The 26,177-nt window shown below is 43.6% G+C and overlaps 2 protein-coding genes across 11 annotated transcripts in view; one reads left to right on the plus strand and one right to left on the minus strand.

Annotated features, from left to right (window-relative positions):
• The first annotated feature begins 592 nt into the window (after window positions 1-592).
• On the plus strand, window positions 593-22,421 carry PDGFRL (platelet derived growth factor receptor like). 2 transcript variants are annotated; one of them, XM_028744364.2, is made up of 6 exons: window positions 593-927; window positions 3,737-4,016; window positions 16,504-16,655; window positions 18,368-18,661; window positions 19,764-19,903; window positions 21,461-22,421. In XM_028744364.2, the coding sequence occupies exons 1-6, from the start codon at window positions 870-872 to the stop codon at window positions 21,647-21,649; spliced, it is 1,113 nt and encodes a 370-aa protein (XP_028600197.2). In that variant the 5' UTR covers window positions 593-869; the 3' UTR covers window positions 21,650-22,421. The 2 variants fall into 2 exon arrangements, with proteins under 2 accessions (XP_028600197.2, XP_028600198.1); XM_028744365.2 differs by lacking the exon at window positions 593-927 and adding an exon at window positions 1,116-1,222.
• Window positions 22,422-23,158: 737 nt separating this feature from the next.
• MTUS1 (microtubule associated scaffold protein 1) overlaps window positions 23,159-26,177 on the minus strand; it is a 103,071-nt gene continuing 100,052 nt past the window's right edge. For all 9 annotated transcript variants that reach the window (XM_028745089.2, XM_028745084.2, XM_028745088.2 and 6 more), the window contains one exon: window positions 23,159-25,697. In XM_028745089.2, the coding sequence (XP_028600922.2) occupies window positions 25,481-25,697 (217 nt within the window). In that variant the 3' untranslated portion in view covers window positions 23,159-25,480. The remainder of the gene's footprint in view (window positions 25,698-26,177) is intronic.

Below are 26,177 nucleotides of genomic sequence, written 5' to 3' on the forward strand. Positions count from 1 at the left end.
TGCAAGATTTTTAGCTGGGACAATCAGAATAAAGGTCCACTGTTTGACAGCTGATTCAGGATCCTAAACTGTGTTTTATCATACTCAACTTTTATTTTGTTCTCTTTTGTTGCTATGGCCAATGGCTAAGGCAAATAAAGTTCTTATTCATTCATCCCATCATCCCTAGCTAGGGAGGGGTGATGGGAATTTAGTTCCCAGCTGTTTTCAGACTACAACTCCCATCCCTAGCTAGCGAAGGATGCTGGGAGTTGTAGTCCCCAAAACAGCTGGGGACCCAAGTTTGGGAAGCACTGGCTTACCCGCCAAACTGTGCAATAACCATTCCCGCCGGGGCACTAAAACACCCTTCGTTAATGTAGTCCATAAAAAGCACCTGCCAGCACCAGAAATTCAACGGCTGCTTAAAAAACAGGTGTTGTCCAGGAGCCGGTGCTATGCGGACACTGATGGCGCCTCTCCTAGTCCAGCTCAGCTGGGGCCAATGTGGATGGGATTAACGCAGGCTTGGTGGGAATAAAGATATTGAAAACAACCACCACCCTGTTCTCATGCGCCTGAGGAGGAGAGACAGCTGGAGGGCGTGTGGGGAGGTGGGCGAGAGTCTCTTACTAACAAAAAAATGGGGCGTCCTCCACCCCACTTAACTCCAGAACTCGCTCCTGAGGCGTCGCCGCTGCCACGAGCGCTATTAATGACTGACAGCACCGCGGGGGGCCTGAGGGCGGGAAAGGAAAAGGCCGCTTTCCCTCACAACCGCCTCAGTCGAGCCGGGCCGCCTGCCTCGGCCTCCTCCCGCCGACGCTTTCCCGCCCTCCCGAGTTGACGACGGGCCCTTTTCCCGGCCAACTTCTCCTCTCCTTCCCGCTATGAAGCCGTGGCTGCTGCTCCTCGGGCTCCTGCTGCTCCACCAAACGCTGCAAAATGGTGAGTCCGCCCGGGTGGCCGCTGTGCGTCTTGCGCGCCCCACCGCCTTCCAACGCTCAGCATCCCTTTCAAAAAACACCCTTTAAACCCCCCACCCCACCCCATGCAACGCCGCACTTATAAAACTTTTTGGGGGCGAGGGAGAACTGCCGCCTCCCAGTTTCTGCCGCCTTTCCCGCCACTTGGCAGAGCGCCTCCTTCTCCTCCTGGCTAAGCAAGTGTGCCTCAGATTAATGGAGTCCGTTAGCTGCTGCCACCCCTCCTCGCCCCGGGAAAGAATGCTGAGAATTTGGACGTGGGCTTTTTTATTTTATTTTTCTCCACACCCCATTTAGTTACCACAGGACTGTGCTGCTCAGCATGGCTCACATGCATAGCTTTGAAAGCAAACCAACAAACCCCAAAACTTGTTTTTTAAATTAAGGATTTAATATCATGTTATGGGATATCGTATGGTGTTACTGTAATATAATAATGTATTAAGGTTTGAACGAAACTTCTATTCAAGTTAGATGTAAAATAGGGTAACGGCATAAAGCATCCCGGTAAAATTTGTGATTTTCACCAGTGGAAGACACAATTGATCGTTTGCAAAGCCTGGCACAGTCGTGCATTTAAAGCTCCCTGTGAGCATCAAAGGGTCTCGTATCTGATAATTTCATACGAGTTTTAGTACTTGGTTAGGATGCCCCAATGTCCAATCCAGGTAACTTGAGGAAGATTATTTGCCTGTCTGTGATACTTGGTGCAGAAAATATTGTAATATTGCAAGAAATGTCTACCAAAAGTATTTTTGGGGATTAATTTTGAGATTGAGTTGCAGGACATTAAACTGTTTTGCTGTGGTCATGCTCCGTATCTGATGTGTATTGAGAGAGAGAAAGATTAAATCAGTTTGGTTCTGGGTACATGTGTGTATTGAAAATGGGTGTCTGGGGTCAGTCTGGTGTTCTAACCCAGTGTTTCCCAACCTTGGGCCTCCAGCTGTTTTTGGACTACAACTCCCATCATCCCTAGCTAGCAAGACCAGTGGTCAGGGATGATGGGAATTGTAGTTCAAAAACAGCTGGAGGCCCAAGGTTGGGAAACACTGTTCTAACCATTGCACCACTCCTAGGGGCTGAAGTCTTTTTGCCCCCCCCCCCATAAAAAATAATATTTTTAAAATTTATATCCCGCCCATCTTGCTGGGCAGCTTACAACATATATAAAAACACAACAAAACATCAAACATTAAAAAACAAAATATCCAATACGAGCAACAAACAAACAGTCCAATAAATCAATAGAAACCAATAACAACAATAAACAGTTTGCAGTTATACCCAAATTAAAATAACCGCCAACCCCAACTAAACATTTAAGTAATGTCAGTAACTCATAACTAATTCAAAGAAGAGTTTCCTTGAATAAAAAGTTAACTTCACTGGCCTCAGGTGATTCACGGTTTTGTTCCTGACCTATGTCTGACTCCAGCCCTGACAGCTTTGGACACTTGCTAATTCCATGGCACTAGACATGCCTAGCACACAGCTCAGTACATACAGGTCTTAGTTAGCTTTTAACACCCCAAGCCTTGATTAAATTCTAACACCTACTAAACCCTGAGATTTAGAAATGTCTAGTAGCCACAAACGCATAGCAACTGGCTTGCTATGAGAAGGTATGGATTACATCAGTGCTTTGGGGGGGGGGGCGCAGGGGTACACATACCCCTAAACATTTTGTGAATCTAAGTTTGGCGTCAGTATTTCAATATGAATAGGAAAATGAGAGTACCCCTAAGCATTTTCTTTAGAAAAAAAAGCACTGGATTACATCAACTGGGCAACTGCAATGCCCACTACCCTGAAAGATGTATATACTAACGATAGATATGATTTTCAGGTTACAGACTCCACTAACCCAGAAATAGTGCTTCAGGTTAAGAACTTTGCTTCAGGATGAGAACAGAAATCGTGCTCCGGCGGCGCGGCGGCAGCGGGAGGCCCCGTTAGCTAAAGTGGTGCTTCAGGTTAAGAACAGTTTCAGGTTAAGAACGGACCTCCGGAACAAATTAAGTACTTAACCTGAGGTACCACTGTACAGATGTGCACTCCCACCCTGCTCTGTGGCCCTTGTTTCTTAAGTAGATTGTTAAATAGGCATAGTTATCAAGTATACAGTATCAAGTGACCAGCAGTACATGAATGAGCTTGCTTAGATCAGTCACTGCAGGTGTAATTTGTGTTTCTGTTCCAAAACACAGTATTTCCCCATGGAATCCGTTTAAAGGCGCTAGCACAAGGATAATACAGTACCAATTAAAAGGGGAATATATCTCTTGGAAAAACATTAGAATTAAGGATTACAAGTAGTTTTACATGAACAAACCAAGTTTAGTTTTCTAGAATTCTAAGCCAACTTCCAAACCTATAATCTCAGCTGTTCTTTCTACAACTGCGTGTTCATCTGAATGCTAACTAAGAGTAGTAGCTTCTGGCAAAGATAATTGATTTTACACAGAAGTGTCATCTTATCCCGTGGGAAGACCTAGTAATTGCTTATTTGCATGTGTTAATTTAAATCCATGCAGATTTAAAATTGCCTGTTGGTGAGCATCCTGAACTAACAAAAAATGAACAGGATGTATATACACACAAAAGCCCTCCCTGCTGTCTTGCCCTATTTAAAATAAATTGGTTACAAATGCTAATCCTATGTCAATATTCTGGGTTCCTTTCCATATGTGAGGTGAAAAACCCCTTTCATGAAAAAAATTTTGTACCCAAAATAGAGCATGATATTTTCTTCTTCTCTCTCGTGATAGCTATTGGTCAGCCTGCAAAGAACAAGCGTCCGAAGGAACCGGGAGAGAACAGGATTAAACCCGCTAACAAGAAAGTAAAACCCAAAACTCCCAAACTAAAGGAGAGAGAATCCACAGATGCTTCTCCAAAAATCCATTCCATAATGACACAGGTGATGGATAAGGGGCGTTTTCAGAAACCAGCTGCTACTCTGAGCCTCTCTGCAGGGCAGAATTTAGAACTGCGGTGTAAAGGAAATAAAATTGAATGGAGCCATCCTTCAGATCACAACAGGGTCAGGTAAGACTTTGAAAGGTGGAAATGAATAAAGTTATGCCCAAACTTTACTGTTGTTGTTTTTTAAATAAATGCAAATGTTGATGTTCCTTTGTTAAAATATATTGGAATGTATAGAGAAGGGGAAAAGGTTTCAGACCAGAGGGATTTATGACAGACCATTGCCAATGTTCAGTTTCCATAGAATTTCACCTAAAACCGAACTCAAGCTAAATAGAGGGGACAGGGGCTTTTGCTCAGATGAAATATCTGGAAACTTCTTTGTTGAAAGAATTGTCGCTGTAGTGTTATCATGTGCGTATTTATCTGGAAGTAAGTCCAAAAAATTCATTAGGACTTCTGAATGGATTTAGGAGTGCAGCGATAGTCTTGTTTCACACGTGTGGTTTACAGAAATTAGTTTTCTAACTCAGATGTAAGTTTCTTATTGGGTGTACAGTGGTATTTCGGGTTACAAACACTTTGGTTACAGACTCCGCTAACCCGGAAGTAGTACCTCGGGTTAAGAACTTTACCTCAGGATGAGAACAGAAATCGTGTGGCGGTGGCAGCGGGAGGCCCCATTAGCTAAAGTGGTACCTCAGGTTAAGAACGGTTTCAGGTTAAGAACGGACCTCCGGAACGAATTAAGTTCGTAACCAGAGGTACCACTGTATTCCCATCTGCCCAAGAAATACATAGCAATAAAAGGTAGATGTTATCACAAGAGGAGAATGTTTTGTCAACATTCTAGACTAGATTAGGAAAGTAGTCTTTATTTGTAATTACTTTTAGCTTGCCATATTGCAAACTGTGTGAAGTAAGGTTTTTTCTAGATACATCCTGCACCTGCTGTTGCAAGATAGGTTTTCTAACAAGAATAGCATTCTTAAGATAGAAGTGTAGATGAATTTTAGCTGCATGACAAGGGCCCCTATCTAAGTTTTGTTCCACACTGTGAACATTTTTTTGGGGGGGGGGGTTGATTCCCTAGGAGAGTCACCAAATTTTAATTACTATTAGAAATAAATGAATACATTGCTGAATAATAAAATGTGTAAGTCAAACTTTGATATACAGTGGTACCTCAGGTTACATATGCTTCAGGTTACAGACTCTGCTAACCCAGAAATAGTTCTTCAGGTTAAGAACTTTGCTTCAGGATGAAAACAGAAATCGTGCTCTGGCGGCGCGGTGGCAGCAGGAGGCCCCATTAGCTAAAGTGGTGCTTCAGGTTAAGAACAGTTTCAGGTTAAAAACGGACCTCCGGAACGAATTAAGTACCGTATTTTCCGTCCTATAGGGCGCACCGGCCCATAGGACGCACCTCGGGTTTTTTGGGGGGGGGATGAATTAAAAAAAATTATTTCCCCCCCCCCCAGCCTCCTGCCAGGTGCGCAAGGCTTGCGGACACCCGCCTGAAGCAGGGGGCGCTCTCCGGAGGGTGCCCCGTGCTTCGGGCTGCACGCTGCCACCCCAAGCCTTGTGAGCCCGCGGGAACTCCCGTCGGGCTAGCAAGGCTTGCGGATAGCTTCCTGAAGCCTGGAGAGGTGCGACCCCTCTCACTCTCCAGGCTTCAGCGAAAGCCTGCATTCGCCCCATAGGACGCAAACACATTTCCCCTGCATTTTTGGAGGGGAAAAAGTGCGTCCTATGGGGCGAAAAATACGGTACTTAACCCTAGGTACCACTGTATATGGTTAGCACTATTTGTGTTTATAGTGATTGGTATCTTACATTGGGATAATAATGATTTTAAAAAGCTTTAAATTACCGGTAATTCATTGCCATAGGATGTTGTGGCTTTTGCTACAAGTACCAATTACTCTGAAACGTAGTTTAAATAATGACATGGAAGAAGTGTTTGAGGTTTTACAGACCTTGGTAGCCAGAAAATGCAAACGCTTTCTGAGATACAACATCCCTCTAACTGTTGTACTTCCATCACACTCAAGTTAGAAAATACATTAGTCGGCCAGATCCAGTATAGTATTGCAGTTATTCCAAATAGTCTTGTTTTTATTATGCAGTTAACTGAGCCGCAGCATATCTGACCACTAGATGGCAGATTTCACCAGAAATTTTATTGTCACATTGCCTTGACCAGAGGGAGTTAATAATTATGTAAAAGCAGAACTGACCGTACTTTTAATGTGTTTGTGTAGTATTAGACCAAAATGCCAAAATGCCTGACTGTAAAAGTAAGCGAGGTACTTTGACAAACGAAGACCTTTTTTCCAAGGCGTGATGTCCTGAAAGGATATGGTAAATTTGAAATGAGGACTCTGTAGTGTTTTTTTAGTACTTCAGTAGTCTCAGCATCTGGCTACCTATTTAAAATACTGTACTGAACTTTGAAATGTAGTTTTCTAAGGGTGCTGAGATTTGTAAGGAAACCCCTATTCCCCTCCCCTCCCAGAGCTACAGTTCCCAGAGTGGTTTAACAATCAATCCCTCTCCTCAGGGAACTATTGGAGGAGGAGGAGTAAATAATAATAATAATAAATTATTTATACACCAGGGACGCGGGTGGCGCTAGGGACGCGGGTGGCGCTGTGGGTAAAAGCCTCAGTGCCTAGGGCTTGCTGATCGAAAGGTCGGCGGTTCGAATCCCCGTGGCGGGGTGCGCTCCCGCTGCTCGGTCCCAGCGCCTGCCAACCTAGCAGTTCGAAAGGACCCCCGGGTGCAAGTAGATAAATAGGGACCGCTTACTGGCGGGAAGGTAAACAGCGTTTCCGTGTGCTGCGCTGGCTCGCCAGATGCAGCTTTGTCACGCTGGCCACGTGACCCGGAAGTGTCTGCGGACAGCGCTGGCCCCCGGCCTCTTGAGTGAGATGGGCGCACGATCCCAGAGTCTGTCAAGACTGGCCCGTACGGACAGGGGTACCTTTACCTTTACCTTTATTTATACACCACCAGGGTTTCCCCATGTTAGTAACCATGTTAGTCTGCTGCAGCAAAAAGTTTTGTGGCATCATAAATGCTAACAAAGTTATAATTGTGAACTAGATATCCTGTATGTTTTTATTAACTTACAAATGTCAGGATCTTTGTCTACGTTACATTGTGAATGGTCACTGTAATTACTTTGCATACATCTAAGCTTCATTGTAATTATCTCCGTGTTTATTTCTGGTACTTCCCTCTGACACCGCTGCTCCTTTTCTCTCTCTGCACCCTGTGTACTTTCCAACTCGAGAGGACATTCCATGTACCGTATTTTTCGCCCTATAGGATGCACTTTTTCCCCTCCAAAAATGAAGGGGAAATGTGTGTGCGTCCTATGGGGCGAATGCAGGCTTTCGCTGAAGCCTGGAGAGCGAGAGGTGTCGGTGCGCACCGACACCTCTCGCTCTCCAGGCTCCAGGAAGCTATCCGCAAGCCTTGCACGCCGGGGGGGGGAGTTCCCCCAGGCGCGCAAGGCTTGCGGGTGGCAGCCTGCAGCGTGGATCACGGGGCGCCCTTCGGAGGACGCCACGCGCTTCACGCAGCTGTCCGCAAGCCTTGCGCGCCTGGGGGAACTCCCCCCGGCGCGCAAGGCTTGCGGGCGGCAGCCTGCAGCGCGGAGAACTGGGCGCCCTTCAGAGGACGCCCCACGCTTCACGCAGCTGTCCGCAAGCCTTGCGCGCCTGGGGGAACTCCCCCCAGGCGCGCAAGGCTTGCGGGCGGCAGCCTGCAGCGCGGAGCACAGGGCGCCCTTCGGAGGACGCCACGCGCTTCACGCAGCTGTCCGCAAGCCTTGCGCGCCTGGGGGAACTCCCCCCGGGCGCGCAAGGCTTGCGGGCGGAAGCCTGCAGCGCGGAGCACTAGGCGCCCTTCGGAGGACGCCCTGTGCTTCGCGCAGGTGTCAGCAAGCCTTGCGCGCCCGGGAGATCTCCCCCCCCCCCGGCGTGCACGGCTTGCGGGCGGCAGCCTGCAGCGCGGAGCACGGGGCGCCCTTCGGAGGAGGCTGCGGAGGGTGCCGCGGAGCTGCCTGCGCTCCAGGGCTTCTTGCAGCTCCGCGCCACCCCCGGATCCCGGCGCGAAGCTGCGCGGGGCTCCGCAGGGTGGCGCGGAGCTGCCTGTGCTCCAGGGCTTCCTGCAGCTCTGCGCCACCCTCCGGATCCCAGCGCGAAGCCGCGTGGGGCTCCGGAGGGTGGCGCGGAGCTGCCTGAGCTCCAGGGCTTCTTGCAGCTTTGCGCCACCCCCCCGATCCCGTCGCGAAGCCGCGCGGGGCTGCGGAGGGTGGCGCGGAGCTGCCTGAGCTCCAGGGCTTCTTGCAGCTCTGCGCCACCCCCCGGATCCCGGTGCGAAGCCGCGCGGGGCTCCGGAGGGTAGCGCAGAGCTGCCTGCATTCTGAAGCCTGGTGCGCGCTGAAGAGCGCCCCCGGGCTTTGCGCACCTCTCCGCAAGCCTGGGGAGACCGGCGTGGCTCCCTAGGCTTGCGGATATCAGGCTGTTCTGGGGGCTGGGGTCGGGGGAAGCTCGGGCTTCCCCCGCGCCTGCCCCGTGCCTGAGGAGGGAATTTTTTTCCCCCTTTATTTCCCCCCCCCCCAAAAAAAATTAGATGCATCCTATGGGACGAAAAATACAGTACATGATGAAGCAGAATCTGGCCTGCCAAACCTACACCATAATACTGTTGTGAGTTTGGGGGTGGGGTGGTATCTTAACAGAATATCCCACTGTTCAAGGGCTATAATAGCCCTAGGTATGGGTTGAAGACAGGAGTGCCTGGCGTGTTCTGGTCCAAGGGGTCACAAAGAGCCGGACACGACTAAACAACAACAAGGTATGGGTTTTTATTATAAGCAGGCTTTCTGTCACCCAGGGCAAAGACCCAGTTTGACACACACCCCCATGTGTTTGCGTACACACACAACTTAACACATTTGTTCATGAAGGACATAGAATATAGTTTGAAAGAGGCTGGAGAAGAAATAATATTTCCAAAATAGTAAAATTGTCTGTGTATGTATCTGGCTTTCATTCAACCTTAAGTAGATCTCCTCAGAGAGTAATAGGTCATTTGAGGAATTCTAAGAAGTATTATGACTGTATGATATTATTATTATTATTATTATTATTATTATTATTATTATTAATAGTAGTAGTGGTAGTAGAAGAAACTGATAATGATCAGGCACATAATAAAGAGTAAGTCCTATCGAACTCAATGGGACTTACTTCTGAGTAGTAAATGCTTGCAGTTTAAGGCTCTAAATAATAAAATAAAAGAATAAATAGTCCACAAGTTTCCTTAAAAAAAATTTGACGGCTGAACCATTGCAGTTAAATAATTTAAAGTGGATTGGTTACATTTTCCTTCCAAATTACAGGAAGGGATAAATACAAAGTGCTTCGTATGTCAGCATCACATTTCTTTCATTGCAGGTATTTCATTTTCGGTATAAAGAGGACTCAGTTTTTGTAGCTGATTGTATGCTGCAGTGCCCTTTTTATGTATTCATATGATGTAAACATGTATGTTTTCCTTTAGATCCAAACACACACACACACACACACACACACACACACACACACACACACAGAGAGAGAGAGAACACGAATACATAAGCAAGCAATACGCCAAAGTGCATCTGTTCCCAAAAAGGGAAGGAAGTGGTGTTCTGATCTCTTCACCACTTTTAATTGATCTCTGAGACATTGAAGGAAGCCAAAGAAGAAGAAAGCAACAACACTTCCCCTTTTCAACTTTGCTTGGAGAGGATTTCACCAGGATTTGGCACACAGTTCCAAAAATGGAGAAAGGGGAAGGAGGATCATTTTCCAGGTTTTCCAGCTTCCCCTTGCCAAATAAGCATCCGTCTGGGCCAGCCACAGTAAGAGGAAGCCCACCCCCACCCCCCAGCTGTGAGCGAGCCCCTCCATCATAGGCTCAAGTTGCATATACAGGGTATGCTCTCCCTCGTTCCAAGGAAACTAAAATCTGGGTAAGCAGCTAGAACCCCTGGAATCTTGCACGGCTCAGAGGTTGGGGTGGCGTACAATAATACATTTCTAGCATGAGGAAAGTTGCATCACCAATGTCTCTTCAATACCTCCACAATTTAATGCAAAATTAAATCTGTGTAAGACATAGTGAATTTTTATTGTAGAAGGGAGCATGTAGTTTCATAGCTGTGAATCACATATTAATGTATATCCTTTGATTTCAAGTGCCATAAATGAAAAGGCGATGACTGAGGCAAAGTGAGTAATGCTGTTGCACTCAAGTCTGTTGTGGGCCAGGAGTCAGCTTCGCCGGCTGAACAGCAGCCTGAAGGGGGAGAAGGAGTGTCCCAGCCTTCAAGGTGGAGAAGGTACTGATGAGAACCATCTGGCTTCAGCCTTCTTAAGCAGAGCTTCCAGCAGCAGTCAATTGCTGGTAATAATGCTTGTAACTCCTGGCCCTATCTTGCTGATTTTTGTTCTTGACCCCATGATCATCAGATTCCCTGTCCCCTGGACCATCTGACCACACGGACTGCTGTTTGCCCAATCCTAGGACTGGACCTGATTTTGGATGCTGACTGCCTCCAGGAAGTACACTTGTGGAGTACACCGGTGGAGTACAGGATCAGGTTTAAGGTGCTGGTTTTAACCTTCAAAGCCCTATACGGCCTAGGGCCCTCGTACCTACGGGACCGCCTCTCCTGGTATGCCCCACAGAGGAACTTACGGTCTTCAAACAAAAACACCTTGAAGGTCCCAGGCCACAGAGAGGTTAGGCTGGCCTCAACCAGAGCAAGGGCCTTTTCGGCTGCGGCTCCAACCTGGTGGAATGCTCTGTCACAAGAGACAAGGGCCCTGCAGGACTTGACATCTTTCCGTAGGGCCTGCAAGACAGAGTTGTTCCGCCAGGCATTTGGTTAGGGCGCAGCCTGACTCCCTCCTTTGGCAACCTTTACAAAACTTTATGGCTGCCATCAATCTTGATTTTAATTAATTTTTATAATGTTTTTATAATGTCGCACTATTTGGTGTTGTTAGCCGCCCTGAGCCCGGCTTCGGCTGGGGAGGGCGGGATATAAATAAAATTTATTATTATTATTATTATTATTATTATTATTATTATTATTATGAGGCTCTTCTGGTTGGCTGGCCAGATGCATTCTTGAGGATGACTCACACGGTTGTCATGAAGGCCCATAGCCACTTCTTAAAACTAGTCTGCAAATACTACCTCATGAGGAGGCTGGTAATATGCTGCTACCTTTCCTTCAGCTGGATCAGCACATTCTGAACGTCCATAAGTGTGGCAAACAGTCTGTGACAGGATACAGCTGGGGGAAATCCCAAGGTGCGTTGTTTTTTGAAAGCAAAGAACAAGAAAGACAATGAAAGAGTATCTTCAAGCTTCCATCAGTAACTAGCTATACCATGGTGCACAGGTAACTACTCTTGCAGTGGCTTTTTCAGCTAAATTATCCTGTCATTTTCTTCATGAGATGCAGATCTCTGGGCACAGAGTATTCAGGTGGTGCTGCAGCCCTTACAGATAGTTTAGGGAAAGTCTCACTTGGTTGATTCGGCACCATGAGAGACGACAGTTTCAGATACTTTGGGCTTTTCATATTTCAGCCTTTAGAATGTTCTTGATGATGATTAATATAACAATAATTGGTTCCATCTATACTAGGCAAAGAACCTGGTAGAAGGATATTATTGTGATCCTGAACAGGTTTACCAAAGCTGGCGTGCCACACTTGATTTTAATTGGCGTTCATCAAGATCACCATCACATTCATCATGAATGATTCCACCTTCAATTTCATCTTTCCCACAAAAGTGCTCTGAACAGAAGGCAGTCTCCCCCCCAAAAACCCAGAAGCAACACTTAGTATGACCATCTTTTACCATGCTGATATGGTGTACATATGGTGTACATATTTCCTGGCTGTGAGGCATGAAGGCCGCACACTACAAGGCCCTTTCCACCTGACCTAGGGAGCAGGGCCCAAACTCATCCAGCCCTACAAAAGACTCCTCATGGGGCTGGAGGAACATCGCCCGGCTGTGAGTGCTGAAGGCCGCTCCCTGCAAGGCTTTTTCCACCTGGCCTAGGGGGCAGACTCACCCAGCCCTACTGTGTTAAATATGCATTCTGTAGTTGACCACCTTTGTAATGTTTTATTTTGAAATACTTTAAGATAATATTTTAGTTTTCTGTTATGTTGCTTTGACTGTATATGTGACTTTTTCAGATTGTTTTATTGATTTATTGATATAATACAGGGGTCAGCAACCTGCGGTCCATGGGCCACAAGTGGCCCAGGGGGGTCGTTTAAACGGCCCACGAGACACCCCTAAACCGAGCCACCTGCTCGGTGAGTCCCTGCACGCTGCGCTAAACCGGCGCAGAGCAGGGACTCACTTCTGTGGCACCAGAAGTTGTGTTGGCGCAGGCGCTGGAAGTCGCGTCTGTGTAGACGCGATCCAGCCCACGGAGCGATCTCCGCGGGAGTAAATTGGCCCAGGCAAGGTAAACCTTGCCGACCCCTGATTTAATATGCTGTAAACCGCTGAGATTTTTCTTAAAAATATAAAGTGGTATAGAAAACAAACAAACAAACAAATAAATAAATAAAGTCTTTGCCACTGTTTCCCAAGTTATTCAGAGCTTGCTGTGGGTGTTGGGCAGCATTTTGCTGTTGCAAAGACGTATTAAGCTGATTTGACATCACTACTAGTTCTTCTGCAAGAACTGACGACATTAATAATATATCTGATCTGTTTGCTTCTTTCAGCACTAAGAAATCTCCAAGCTCCCATATCAAGAATTTCATCACTCTTGTTTGTAATAGTACCTTTTCTCCCAGAGTCTGTGAGGGTGAAACCCTTCATCTCCTTGTAGTTTTGGCTTCATCTCAATCAAGATAGACCTTCATGGGAAACTGCCCTTGACTCGTCGGCTTCTATTTCTTTAGTTATCCTTGTGTTCTTACTTCAGTAACTACTTGTGCATACAATTTGTGTGATAATATAGATTGGCAGCATGTGATAGTCAACCTGCAAACCAGTCATTAGAATCTACCTTTGGCCTTTGCAGAACTGAGTAGCCCTCAGAATCATAAATGCATGATGATACTCAACTATAGGGTGATTAATATATGTTCATCAAGGTTTAGCCCTTAAGCATATGATCTGTTAACCTACATACTCCAAGTTACTGCAGCTACCCTCTTTTCAAGTTGGTATTTGTCATCTTGTTTGAAGTGGTGACTATGAGTCTTTGGTCGTATCCACAAATCCATTAAAAACACATTTTTATCACTTTTAACAGTCATGCCTTTCTTCAAGAATCCCAGGAATTGTAGTTTACTCCTCACAGAGCTACAGTTCACAGCACTTTAAACTACAGTTCCCAGAATTCTTAGGAGGGAAGCCGTGACTGCTAAAGTGGTATAAGAGTGCTTTTCATGTGTGGTGCGGATGTGGTCTTTATTCTGGTATGTCCTCTTCCACATCTGTCTGTCTAAACTGCAGAGCTATTATTCCAATGGTCGGCTTCAATGTGTGCTACTTCTAACCACTGCTAAAGTGGTATTCAGATGCTATACTTGCCAGCATCTTTAGTTATTTGGTGCCCATTTCCTGTAAATAGTGACATTAGTAAAATGAATATGCAAGGGTGTAATATGAATTTGCTTTATGGCATATTTTATTGATATTGAGGATCAATTTTGTTTCCTCCATCTTTATTCTCCATATAAGTGCTACTTCTTTTCTTCTTATTAATGTTCTGTTCATTCAGTCAGTCTTTAAAAGATTAGGTATCACGGATTGCAACTGGAGCAGTTTCTGCCGGTTGCCACATTTTGCATTTCTCTAGCAACATACTTGCATTGAGAAAGAAAAGGATGCGTCTGAAATTTGTGAACCTGTTTTTCAGGATCTACTGTACATATGATGCTTTGATAAGTTAAGTGCATCACCAATTAAGGCAATTTTCATGGGCATAGGAAACAGATTAAGGGATATCTCTTATTCCAACTTTCTTGGTCAACATGCAAGCTTTTGACTTACAAAGCATTCATTACCAGGAAGCAAGCTTTAGTCAATGGTTTTAGCCAATGACAGAAAAGTAAATGTTTGAGAAAGAACTCATAGGTGGTAAATTCTCCATTGTGTATGGCTACACCTCCCTCACTCATGCAAAAGAACAAACGTGTCTCTGGATACATGCTGCTGAGCCACAGAAGGGGAGACTTGCGCCCAACCTTATGCCTTCTCAAGGAGGGGCAAAGGGTAGTAAGTCCCGAGCAGACAGTATATCCATAATGCCAGCACAGCGGGACCATCTGGTCCTGTGCTGGCCTCGCAAGAAGTTCTGAATTGAGCTACTGTCATTTAAAGAGAAGAGCGGGCTAATCAGAAAACAGTTAGCATCCTAGACAGTTGCCGATACAACAGATTAATCAGCAGGGGGTTGCAGGCTGTTTTAATGACCTAAGGAACTAAGATCTCTATTGAAGCTGGCTGTTTGTGTTGATGGATACAAACAAACAAACAACTCAGATACCATTCTGTTTCTTCTTCTCGGACTGTTACAGTTCAAACCCTTTGCACCAGAAATTCGAACCATTTTCAGATTAACACTGAAGTCCAATGAACTGGTTTCAGAATGATCAACTTGCTGAGACCCTACTTCTAAGTAAATAAGCATAGGATTAGGCTGCACATAATTTAGATATAAGAAGCTGGTAGCTGCTGATAGAGTGCTTATAGCCAGGGCTGAGGTTTTTTTATATTTCGTTTTTAAATGGAAATTTTATACCACAGTAATCTAAATTTTGGGGTGAGAAAACTGAATTCTGCAATGTGTCTAAATTGTGCATATTAAGTATATTTCCCTGTTTGTTTTGTATAATATCTTAATGCTTCTGCTAATCAGTGGGAGAGACAACAAACTATGCAGAGGGGCTCTGAAACTCTGGTTTGAAGTGGTCGAAACTTTTCATGTACATTTGGCTTCTTTGCTTCCGTCAAGCATGCCTTTCTAGCATCTTGAAACTTGCCTTTAAAAGGGGGTGGGGCTGAAATTTCTATGATTTTTTAAAGTTTCACCCAACATCAAACTCTGTGTTAGCGCAGTGCTTGCCTAAAATTAAAAAACACACCTAGGCTTTCTTGTACAGCACTGATACATCTACATACGAGTTTATCTTGTGCTACTTAATGGGTTCTTACTGGGAACTCACACTTCAAAAAGATATCCCAGGTTGTGTAGGGATTTGGACAATAGAATGTTGGCATTTCCACAATAGAACTAGCTTTGCTTTGCATGAACTGAATCAGTGCATATGTGGGTGGGAAGGAAACTCTGGAAGAGATTGATTTCTTTCAAAGTCCTAATTATTTAGCTTCCTTAGGGATACAATATGGATTTCCTTGGGAAGTTATTTGGTTATTTTGATTGCTGGATAGCTTATATGTAGAGGGTTTGATGGATGGCTTATTGTGTAAAGAGTTGAGCCAATCAAACTGTATGGTTTGCTAATTAATTCTGACCTTAATTTGTCTCATTCAATGGTGCTCGAACGATATTTAGCAGACTGTGATAACTGGGGGAGTCAAAATTGTTCAGGCACAACTGCTTCTCTGTATTAGAGATACTCAGTATTGAATATCTTACCATTTTCTCTGCAGGCATGTATTCCTAAGCTACATTATTTACTTTTCGGTTAGCTCTCCAAAAGGGGCTCATTCAAAGTATTTGTCCCATGGCTGCTTCCAGCCAAGCCCCTTCCCATGAGGTCCAAAGATAAGCAAGGAGCCAAGCAGGAATCACAAGTAAACAGCTGAGGGGTTCCTCCCCATTTTATTCTTCCTATGTGCTGAATATATAGTCACAACTGGGAAAGAGATCCTCTTCTCTTCAAATGACCATATCTAATCCCTCTGCCATCCTAAGGACCACACCCTCTCAATTAGCCTTTGGCTAATAAAATAATCTAAGTTTGTATCTGACCAACCTAGTTGGTCTCTAAGGTGCTACTGGAAGGAATTTTTTTATTTTGTTTTGACTACGGCAGACCAACACGGCTACCTACCTTTATAAGATTTAAGCTGCAGTTCATTAATTTTCAGCTTATTGTTATAAAAAAAGTGTGCCTAGACATTCCGTTGTTGCACCCATAACCTAGGTTTAAGGTGCCATTTTGCTCCTGGCTTTCATTATTCTTCTTTCAGTTTCTAACACTGGTTGCTGATATCTTGAAGAGAAGGAACATGGGCTCCATGTTCGCCCTGCTGCAGCCTTGGTGGTGGCTCTTGCTCCTGGTGCACCTTTTGCACAACGAGTAGAAGTTCCCTGGCACTGGCGCCATTAGGCCATTAGGGCCAAGTTGAGACCATCATTCTGAACTATGGTTAACCGGACCTTGATTTATAAACCTTGACTTGGCGTGTCATGTGAACCCGCCACTGGCATGTTGCCCCAATAAACTTGGCCATGAACTAATGCAGCTCTTGGACTGAAACGGTCCTCCATAACCTTTGACTTTGTGCTTTCTCTTTGTCCTTGCTAGCATCAGGCAACATGACAGATATGGGCAGCTGATTCTGGCAAATGCCACTGCAGCAGACACTGGTCAATACAGCTGCTGGCTCCTGCAATGCAGTGGCTACAATTGCAAGAAGGATGAGACCAAAACGGGCTCAACGTACATCTTTTTTGCAGGTAATGGAATGGCTCGTTGTTTCCAGAGGTAGAAAGGTCCTTCCTTAATGCTATCTTTTTTTTCATCTTTGCACTTCACGGTATCCCTGTATCGAGTGGGCAGCAAGTGTTTCTGATAGTGCAGATTATACCCTCTTTTGTGCTCATTAGTTACATGCTCATTTTTCAAAGCAGTTCATTTTTTAGCACTGCTGTATTTGGGTTTGCTTATGCAATCAGTCATCGTCTTTTAGTGATACATTATCATATTTAAGCTTCTTGTTTACACTGAAAATATTTTATTGGAGATCAAAGCAAGTTAAAAAAGAGGAATGGTTAATTAGTGCCTGCTGTCTGTTTTGTAGAGAAAATTTACAGTCAGCCACATTATGGTTATTTAAGGTGTGCAGTGGTGGATGAAGTTAAAAAGTCACTGCATGCACATAATCCTTTAATGCAGCCTTCCTCAAGCTGAAGTTTTTGACTAATTTCCTCACCACTGGGTGTGCTGCGAGATGCTGATGAGACATCTGGCAGGTACCAGGTTGGGGGGTAGGTGTCCCTAATGAATAAGCAAGATAAGGAGCAATAATGTGAGGTGAAAATGCACTGCGTAAAGAGTGGTGATTGAACTAGGATACCAGGTCTACAAATCATGATTGGTACAGATTTGGGGTCGTGGATGGCGCTGCAGTCTAAACCACTGAGCCTCTTGGGCTTGGTGATCACAAGAATGGCAATTCGAATCTGCGGGATGGAGTGATCTCCCGTTGCTCTGTCAAAGCTCCTGCCAACCTAGCAGTTTAAAAGCATGCCAGTGCAAGTAGATAAATAGGTACCACAGCAGCGGGAAGGTAAACGACATTTCTGTGCACTCTGGCACTCATCATAGTGTCCCGCTGCACCAGGTGGTTCATGTTGGCCATATGACCTGGAAAAGCAGTCTGTGGACAGACGCCAGCTGCCTCGGCCTGAAAGCAGAAATGAGTGCCGCACCCCATAGACTTAACCGTCCAGGGGTCCTTTATCTTTTACCAGTATGGACTCTGATCAGAAGTAGAGGATTCTAGATGGTGAAGTTAGTACAATAGCTCAGTTTGGAAAGATCTGGTTATTTTTAAAATTCAGAAATGCAGTCACCATTCTGAAACTTATGCTGGAAGATCCAAATATGCTGTTAGGATTCTTTTAAAACTGCATGCAGTGTGTTATGGAGGCTGCATTCGCAGTGAGAGGCCCTGCTGAGCACATGGCCACATTCAATAAAGGCTTAGTGATTTGGGGCTTAGTGTTTAAATTCAATTGCTAAGTATTTGAAATCACAACTGAAAATGTAATTCTTGCAGAGGTACTATGGTTGCCTCTCTCACTAGGCCAGGCTTGGACAACTTGTTATCCACTTTTCATGTATGCCAGTCTTCATGTGACTTTGGGGTGTGTGTTTCACAAGGCTCACTAGTCTCCCAAGAGTGGTTTGTTTACCCCTGAGATAGATCGGGCATTTGCTTACAGGGGACATGCAAATTAGAGATCCATTGAAGCCATTATATATTTAAATTAGTTCATTCATTTTCTTTTAGAAAACTACTCTTAAAGGTAACGTTATTGTTGGTAAAAATCAGATTTCTGCTAATAAACCATTTCTCCCATTATTGATGTTTTTGCTATGGTGCTGGTTAAAATGGTAATGACTGGTGCGTGATTAATATCCATTGCCTTGCTTCTTCCTACAGATAAAGGGGAGCTCTTCGTTCCCTCTGCAAGTTATTTTGAAGTTGTCTACCTCAACCCAGATAAGCCAGCGGTAGTTCCTTGCCGAGTGACCAGCCCGTCAGTGAAAGTCTCATTGCACCAGGAGTTCCCAGCCGAAGAAATCCAAGTGGATGGAACCAACATTATTTATGATGTGAAGAAGGGTTTTATCTATAAGCATCCAACATCCGATCACAAGGGAGTGGTTTACTGCAGAGCAGAATCGTGGGGAGCACCTCAGATTTCCATCAAGTACCAGTTGCTTTATGTGGAAGGTAAAAAAACTAACTGAATGGCTCAGGCCAACATCAAAGCAGTTCTACTGTACGCTCTCAGACACAGTGCTTTAAACTGGCCCTGAGCAATTTCCCACACAGGTTAACACAGTGGTGATCTGTGTTTATGGTGATGCAGGTGGTGCTGTGGTCTAAACCACAGCCTCTTGGGCTTGCTGATCAGAAGGTTGGCGGTTTGAATACCTGCAACGGTGGTGAGCTCCCATTGCTCTGTCCCAGCTTCTGTCAACCTAGCAGTTTGAAAGCATGCCAGTGCAAGTAAATAAATAGGTATCACTGCAGCAGGAAGGTAAATGGTGTTTCCATGCACTCTGGTTTCCATCACGGTGTTCTGTTGCACCAGAAGCGGTTTCATCCGTGTGGCCACATGACCCATAAAGCTGTCTGTGGACAAATGCCAGCTCACTTCGCCTGAAAGCGAGATGAGTGCCACAACCCCATAGTCACCTTTGACTGGACTTAACCGTCCAGGGGTCCTTTACCTTTGTTTTGCCTTATGGTGAACTACCTAGGTACTCAGGTTCTTACTGAACTACTCAGGCTACTTCACCACAAGCAAAACACATTCAAATGTGTTTTCTGAGGTCAGCCAAGCAAAATTATCAGCATAATGAAACTTTCCAAACCTCGAGCATATATCTACTTTGAAATTGAGGCAGAAGATAGTAGTTCCCTGTTATCTTTACGCAATACCTACATTTCCCACAAGCTAAGTTGAAGAACACTTTGGAATACTACAGTAATATATCTGCACCCATAAATAATTTTGCCCCCAAACAGCAGTTGCAGCTAATTTGTGAGCAAATTACAAGAGAGTTATGTGTCTGTTGGGTGGGGTTGAACAATAATGAATTAAAAATTGATTTTGAGTAGAATTTTAAATTGTCAATATTTTTTCCTACTCCCTGCGTAAATGTTGTTGACTTGAGTGCAACTATTAGCAGCTGGTGGTCTTGGTTTCCATGTTGTGGAATTTTCACTTGCTGATTTCTACAAGTCAAGCTGGTCCATCTGCAACCCGGTAGGCTATTAAAAATGTGGAATTGCTTTTTATTGTCTCTCGCCCATCTCTTTGAACCAGTCCCTAGTGGCCCGCCTTCAACTACAATCAAAGCATCATCCAGTACGGCAGAAGGTGGTGATGATATCAGTGTTCTGTGCACAGTTTTGGGGGAGCCAGATGTAGAAGTGGAGTTTAATTGGATATATCCAGGGCAAAAGGTAAACTGCTGCTTGTTTTGTTATTTCTCTAAAAAATAAAATAATAGAAAATTATGAACACGCAAATTAGTCCATCATGAAATTTTGGAAGGCATGAAAACAAAGCTTATTAGTTACAAAGTTGCTAAAGTCTTGAGGACGATGCAGGCAGAGGGTAATGTTGACTGGTACAGTAATCTGTTTTTTCCTGCCACTTTTAGCTTGGAAAGATTATACACAAAGGCCTGATTTGGCCTAAAATTGGCCATCCATGTTTTGGATAAGTCTATACCCAAAGGACCACTATAAAGCTATCCACATGAGTAGACAAAGAATATGCTTTACAGAGATTGCTTATCATTATAATCTACCACAACATTTTTCTACTAGGAAATCCTGATAAATTTTTGAGGGTTATTTCCCTTCTGGAGTTTGATTCTTCACCACTAGATTTTTAAAAATCAATTTATCTTCATCCACTGTTGTGTAGAACAGTAATTGACCCTTTTGAGTTTCCTTTTATTTTTCTATATATTGTAAATTCACAGATTAATATGACACTATTACTGAAGCTGCAGGTGTATAAAGTTATTACAGCAACCAAACTCTCATCCTGTCTCAAAGCACAGCCCATGCCATCAGTTTAGCAATATGTGGCTACTAAAATTGCTTAGTAACACAATAACATTGATTTGTGGACATTTCATTTATTAGCAGATAATTGTGTGTGGTGCTAGTGGGAATTAGGATAAAATGCAATTTGTTCCAAAGTCTCTTTCTGGTTCTGAGAGGTGGTAGAGTCAATTGTGCCTTTGCAATATGGTGCTTGGATATTTTGAATATTTTTACCACAACTGTGTCTGAAGTGGCACAGTTCTGGCCCATGATCTCTCATGCATAAATCCCACTAAAACCACTTTAAGTCTTGACAAAACAGATGGCAGGACTACATACTAAATGTCTGAAGTTCCACCTACTGCATGGATTCAATTAACTTTTCAAAGGTGGTATTTAAAAGACTCAAATCTTTACATCCTTGATCACCTTACACTGGTGAGTCCCAGACTCAGCTATACCAAATAATATGAACCCAAAAGAAATCATAGGACCAGTTTTCCCAAAGGTGTTTAAACTAGACAAAATACCATTATGGAAGTATAGAGGATGTTGTATTAAGTCTGTAATCTGCTGCCACACTCTGTTGGCCTTACTTCCAGTTAAACAGTGCCTAGGATCTGGCTGTACTTCACATATAGGTGCTAAAATTACCCAGTAAGTAATCTTTATCTGGCATGAATACAAAGAGAGGCCAGCCTTAAATGGTCATGTTTCCCCTTCAGATTAAAAGGGCAGAAACAAACAAGACAGCCCTAGAAGCAGCAAACACATCTTTCATTGTATGGGAACAGCTGGGATTCTTATTGCAAAACCAGCAGCCTCGGCATCTTCCGCAACAGCTCTGCCATTCAGATTAAAACTCCTACGCTAGCAAGTAAACTACTGTTAATAAAATTAAGTACTGTGTTTACAGAAATGCTTCCGATGACTATCTCATGTGAAGTGTTTTCCAATCATTAGTATGAAAGGCCTGTGGTTATCCAAGACTCTTGGAGGCTGATCGACAGAGGAATTGGTCACACCACGAGAATTTCTGAGAGCCTTATTACCGTTGAAGATTTTGAGACCATTGATGGTGGAAACTATATTTGTATAGCTCAGAACCTTCGAGGACAGACCACAGTAGCTGCCTATGTTGAACTCATCTGACATACTGAGCTCTCGGACAAGACGGAACAGGAAATGTATTGCTGGACTGCTTCTGGCTAGCTTTGCCTTCAGAACTTGAGATAAGTGCAAACAAATCTTAATATAATTCATTCTTACCTTAGAGCAACACAAATGCAAGCATGTGGTTGTAAATGAGGGTTATTGTGCAAGCGTAGCACAAGGGCTTAGAAACCGAACCAGGAACTAGAATATCCATCACCCAGTGTTGCCTCTCCCACTCAAAGTGGCCTTAGAGAAATGACCATCCTATCTTCATTATGGAAACACTGAATTACCACACAGGGTTGGTTGCAAAAGGGTGCTAAAATAAGTCTCCATCACATTCCAAACACTAAAGCACTATATAAATGCTAAGCATTAAATATAACTCAAGTCACTTTTTAGGAAATATACATTTCAAAGCCATAATCTCACAATATTCTTTTGTCATTAAGAGATAAAAGCTAGCTAAATTAACGTTAAAATTAGCCTTGCGCTTTAATTTGCACACATGAAAAGTAAATAAATATCACTTGTAACATAGATGCACATGTCTCCTGGTAGCTTGGAATGTAATGTTTAGTTTGCTCTGTAAAATTTATTCCCCCTGCAGAATTAGTCATTTTGTACGTTTTGTAGAAATTGCAGTACAATATATGTGAGTTTTAATATGCCATCTTTAGGTATAATAGACAGCTGCAGCCTGAATGGTTGATTTTGTTGTCGCTTGTAAAATACGTATCAAATAAATAAAATACTCTGCAAGTTTTAAGCATTTGTAGATTTAATATTAAAAGTAGTTTTCTTATATTTATACAGTGGTACCTCGGGTTAAGTACTTAATTCGTTCTGGAGGTCTGTTCTTAACCTGAAACTGTTAACCTGAAGCACCACTTTAGCTAATGGGGCCTCCTGCTGCTGCTGCGCCGCTGGAGCACGATTTCTGTTCTCATCCTGAAGCAAAGTTCTTAACCTGAGGTATTATTTCTGGGTTAGCGGAGTCTGTAACCTGAAGCGTATGTAACCTGAGGTACCACTGTATAGGGGACATGACTTACTGCATGTTACTCAGCTGTTTACATAGTAGAAGGATCCAGTTTTAGTGTTCAGTGTGAAGGTCTTTTGCTGATCACACCAAGCACTAAAAGAATTCTAAGCAAGTGTAGAATTCAAATTGAATTCAAATCATTTCTATTGGTAACTGCATTTAGAATTAAGCACTCATCCAGCCTCTGTAGAAGGGAAACAAAAACAACATCTTTTAATAAATCAAGTTTCATCCTCTAATGCAGCTGTAAGTTTTGAGCAATACATAATGCTGGATGATTCGACAAAACAACACTTTCTGTGGCAGCTTATTCAATCTTATTATTACTGTGTGCAAGGCCATCTAAAACAGAAGCCTCTTCTGTATAAATGGCTCTCAGAATGTGGATGTTACGCTTATAACTGTAAAATTATCTCTTTAGCCTCAGTATTTTTGCTTTTATGTCTAAACAGGCAAGAGTCTTGAACCAGTAAAAAAAATTTATTTTAATTTTCAACACTCAAGTACATATAATCAAATATGACCTTGCCAAAGAAATAAATTGCTCCAAGTCATACTTTTAAGCCAAGTTTCAGCCTATAGCGGATTTTCATAGTTATATAAATCAATCTCTGAACAACAGTTAATTTAGAAGTGCTGATATCTCTAGCTACATAACAGTGCCATAAATGGGTTTGGGCAGGCAAAATGCTTCACAGGGGAGGCATACTTTACACAATGTAAAATTAAAATAATTCATCCTTGAATTTTTCATATTACAGAGTAATATTTCAGTCAGTAATAACTAAAACCTTCTGCTGTTGAAGCCAATGTTTCTGCACCCTAAACAAAACATTTGGTTTGATACTTTGTTTTCCAAGTTTATTAACGTTTTTCCCAGTGCTCCTTCGGTTTTATGGAAGGGGACAAGGATATCTCAAGACCTAGCTCTCAAATCGTCAACATCTTTGCTACAAACCACTGGGTTGAATCCAATGCTGTCATTGCATGCGTGGGTCGGTCTTCACTTGTGCAACATGCCTTCCCCTTCCACTCCTCTACCCTGCATCCCTCTGTGCCCCCAGAAAATCTGCTCCAGAGTGCCTCCAACCCTCAAGCAGATTGAGGGTACTGGGAGGCAGCAGTGGAAAGGAGAGGATGGGCAAGTCCAGTTGCAAAAGTGGGAGTCTCTCACTTGTACAACCATCATATCAGCTACAACCCTGTGATTTCATCAGGCTTTGATTAACAAGTTGATTATTCAACAGCAATGACGGTACCAGTGCATCTTAGATGTGTGAGTGATGACTACATAACCAAGTCCCATCTAGATCTGATAGCAGAGATAGTGTTTAACCATAACAAAGAATGCATTTGTACATACAAGAATACATGTTGAACAGGTCATTAACAGGAACAGACATGCAGTGAGTCATCTTCGGATTTGTAATGCAGCACTGAATGTTGCCTATGACACAGACATCTTCAACCTATCATGTCAGCAAAATAATCCGTTGTTGTTTTTTCTGATTCCTGAAAATCTCATGCTAAATGAAATGGGGGAATGCAGAGTCTTGCAGCCAGTTGGTTAAAGTGCACATTGACAAGTTATCAGTTCGGGATGTTTGTTCTTCGCAATGCAAGGAAGTGCTACTGGCAGCTGTACACAACGGCTGTGTTCATACAACATGCTAAGCCGAACCCTTGGCTAGGCAAAACTGAATGAACATGTGGGCTCTTAGGGAGGAGCTTCTAGCTATTCAGCTCCTCTCTGGGAGCCTGCACATTCGCTGTTTGGCTTGGTGCATTGTGGGAACACAACCAATCCTACTGTTCTATCCTAATAATAGCATCTGAATATATATATATATTTCCTTTAGTGTGAAATTCTGTGATCTCAAGTCAAATCAGACCATTATTCTCCACAGCTGTCGTCACCCTGGAAAGGGCTGCATGTCTGAACTATCTACCACCAGATATCTAAAAAAAGGAGGGGGAAGAACATTTAACTAGGTGAGAAAAGAAACCCCGTTCTTATATAGTTATCTAGGGGAAGCTTAAAAATACTTTGAATGATATTTTGTGGTATGAGAGGTTATCGGTCTCGTCGTAAATTCCACTATGCAAGTAGGCAGACAATGACAAAAATCAAATAAAAATCTCATCCTTTGACTAAACTGAAGCAGAGAGATAAGGAAAAACGTAGAGCACAAGCGGCAGCTTTTCCTTAGTCCCATTGAAGGGAAAAATCTATGATGAAACATGCATAATGGCAATATTTTATTTATGAAGTACATGTCACTTTATTCTTCAGCTTTCGTCCTTTATAATATACATAGCAAAGGTGGCTGCATCACACACACATAACACACTCACCGTGTGATACATCCAATTCACTCATGCCACACTCGGCGTCTCAAGGTGTCTATAATAAGGAACGTATTAAAGGTTGTGATCTTTTATTTATAAGCCCCTGAGCATATTTTTTTTCTCCCTAAAGTTAGGTGAAAAAAAGGCAAAAAACCGAACAAGACTTTCCTTGCTCTTTTAAGTGCTTTGTGCAACAATGTTCAGAGAAGTTATCACTGAAGTCTTTTTGTATTCTTTTAATAAGGAGATGCACTGTTTCGAGTTCTAGCCATGAACTCCCATTACGTTACAGCCATTTCTCATGACAGTCATTTCCAGTTATATTTCAATCACGCGCAGCTAATATAGCTCTTTGCTCCCTCGATCCATGTTTTTTAGTTCTGCAGACCAAAAATGAAATGCCTGTATGGAGAGTGTCTCTTCGTTCAGTGGTGTCATCTAGGCGACACTGTTGGGCTGGAGAAGGAGCCTGAATTCCTTGGCGATTGAAAAGGCATTGGTGGAGTACTGGGGGACAGTTTTCTCGGGCTGCACAGGTCTCCATTGTGTAGCTTCCACAGAAGTTCTTCATTTTCCATTGACAAGCGCTTATTTACCTTTGATTCTTTCTCCAGAGACTCTTGCAAAACTGCCTGTTCAGTGGAAAGTTGCCTGTTATGAGAGAGAGAGAGAAAGCAGACGGTTACTGTCTAGGTTGGACTAGCAACAATACGCTGCAGTGTACCCGCTTTCCCCAAAGGTGTTTCTGTTCAGGATTTCAGGTAGCTACAGCCTTCCCCAGAGTTAACAGACATGGTTGCTGGATTAAATCTCCCACCAGTCCCAGCCAACATAGCCAATGGTTGGTTGTGATGAGAGTTGCAGCACAGCTCTCCTAATCTCTGATGTTGTTTTTTCTCCCATTCAACAATCGGAATTCTGTGGTTCTTGAGGGCCGCTGGGCAGTTTCCCTGGGCTGTTTGGAGGTTGCTTTTTGCTGTCTTTGGTTTATGTTTTGTATTTCTGCACACCTGAGCGTCACTCGTGTGTGCAGTTAACTTGCTTCCTCCTTAGTGATTTTGTTGTGGCTCCAGTCCTGTCAGCACTCAACCTCGAGCTAGAGGGTGAATGATCATGTGACCATATTGTGGT

This window comes from Podarcis muralis, chromosome 9 (assembly GCF_964188315.1).
Source record: "Podarcis muralis chromosome 9, rPodMur119.hap1.1, whole genome shotgun sequence".
NCBI classification, from domain to species: Eukaryota; Metazoa; Chordata; class Lepidosauria; order Squamata; family Lacertidae; genus Podarcis; species Podarcis muralis.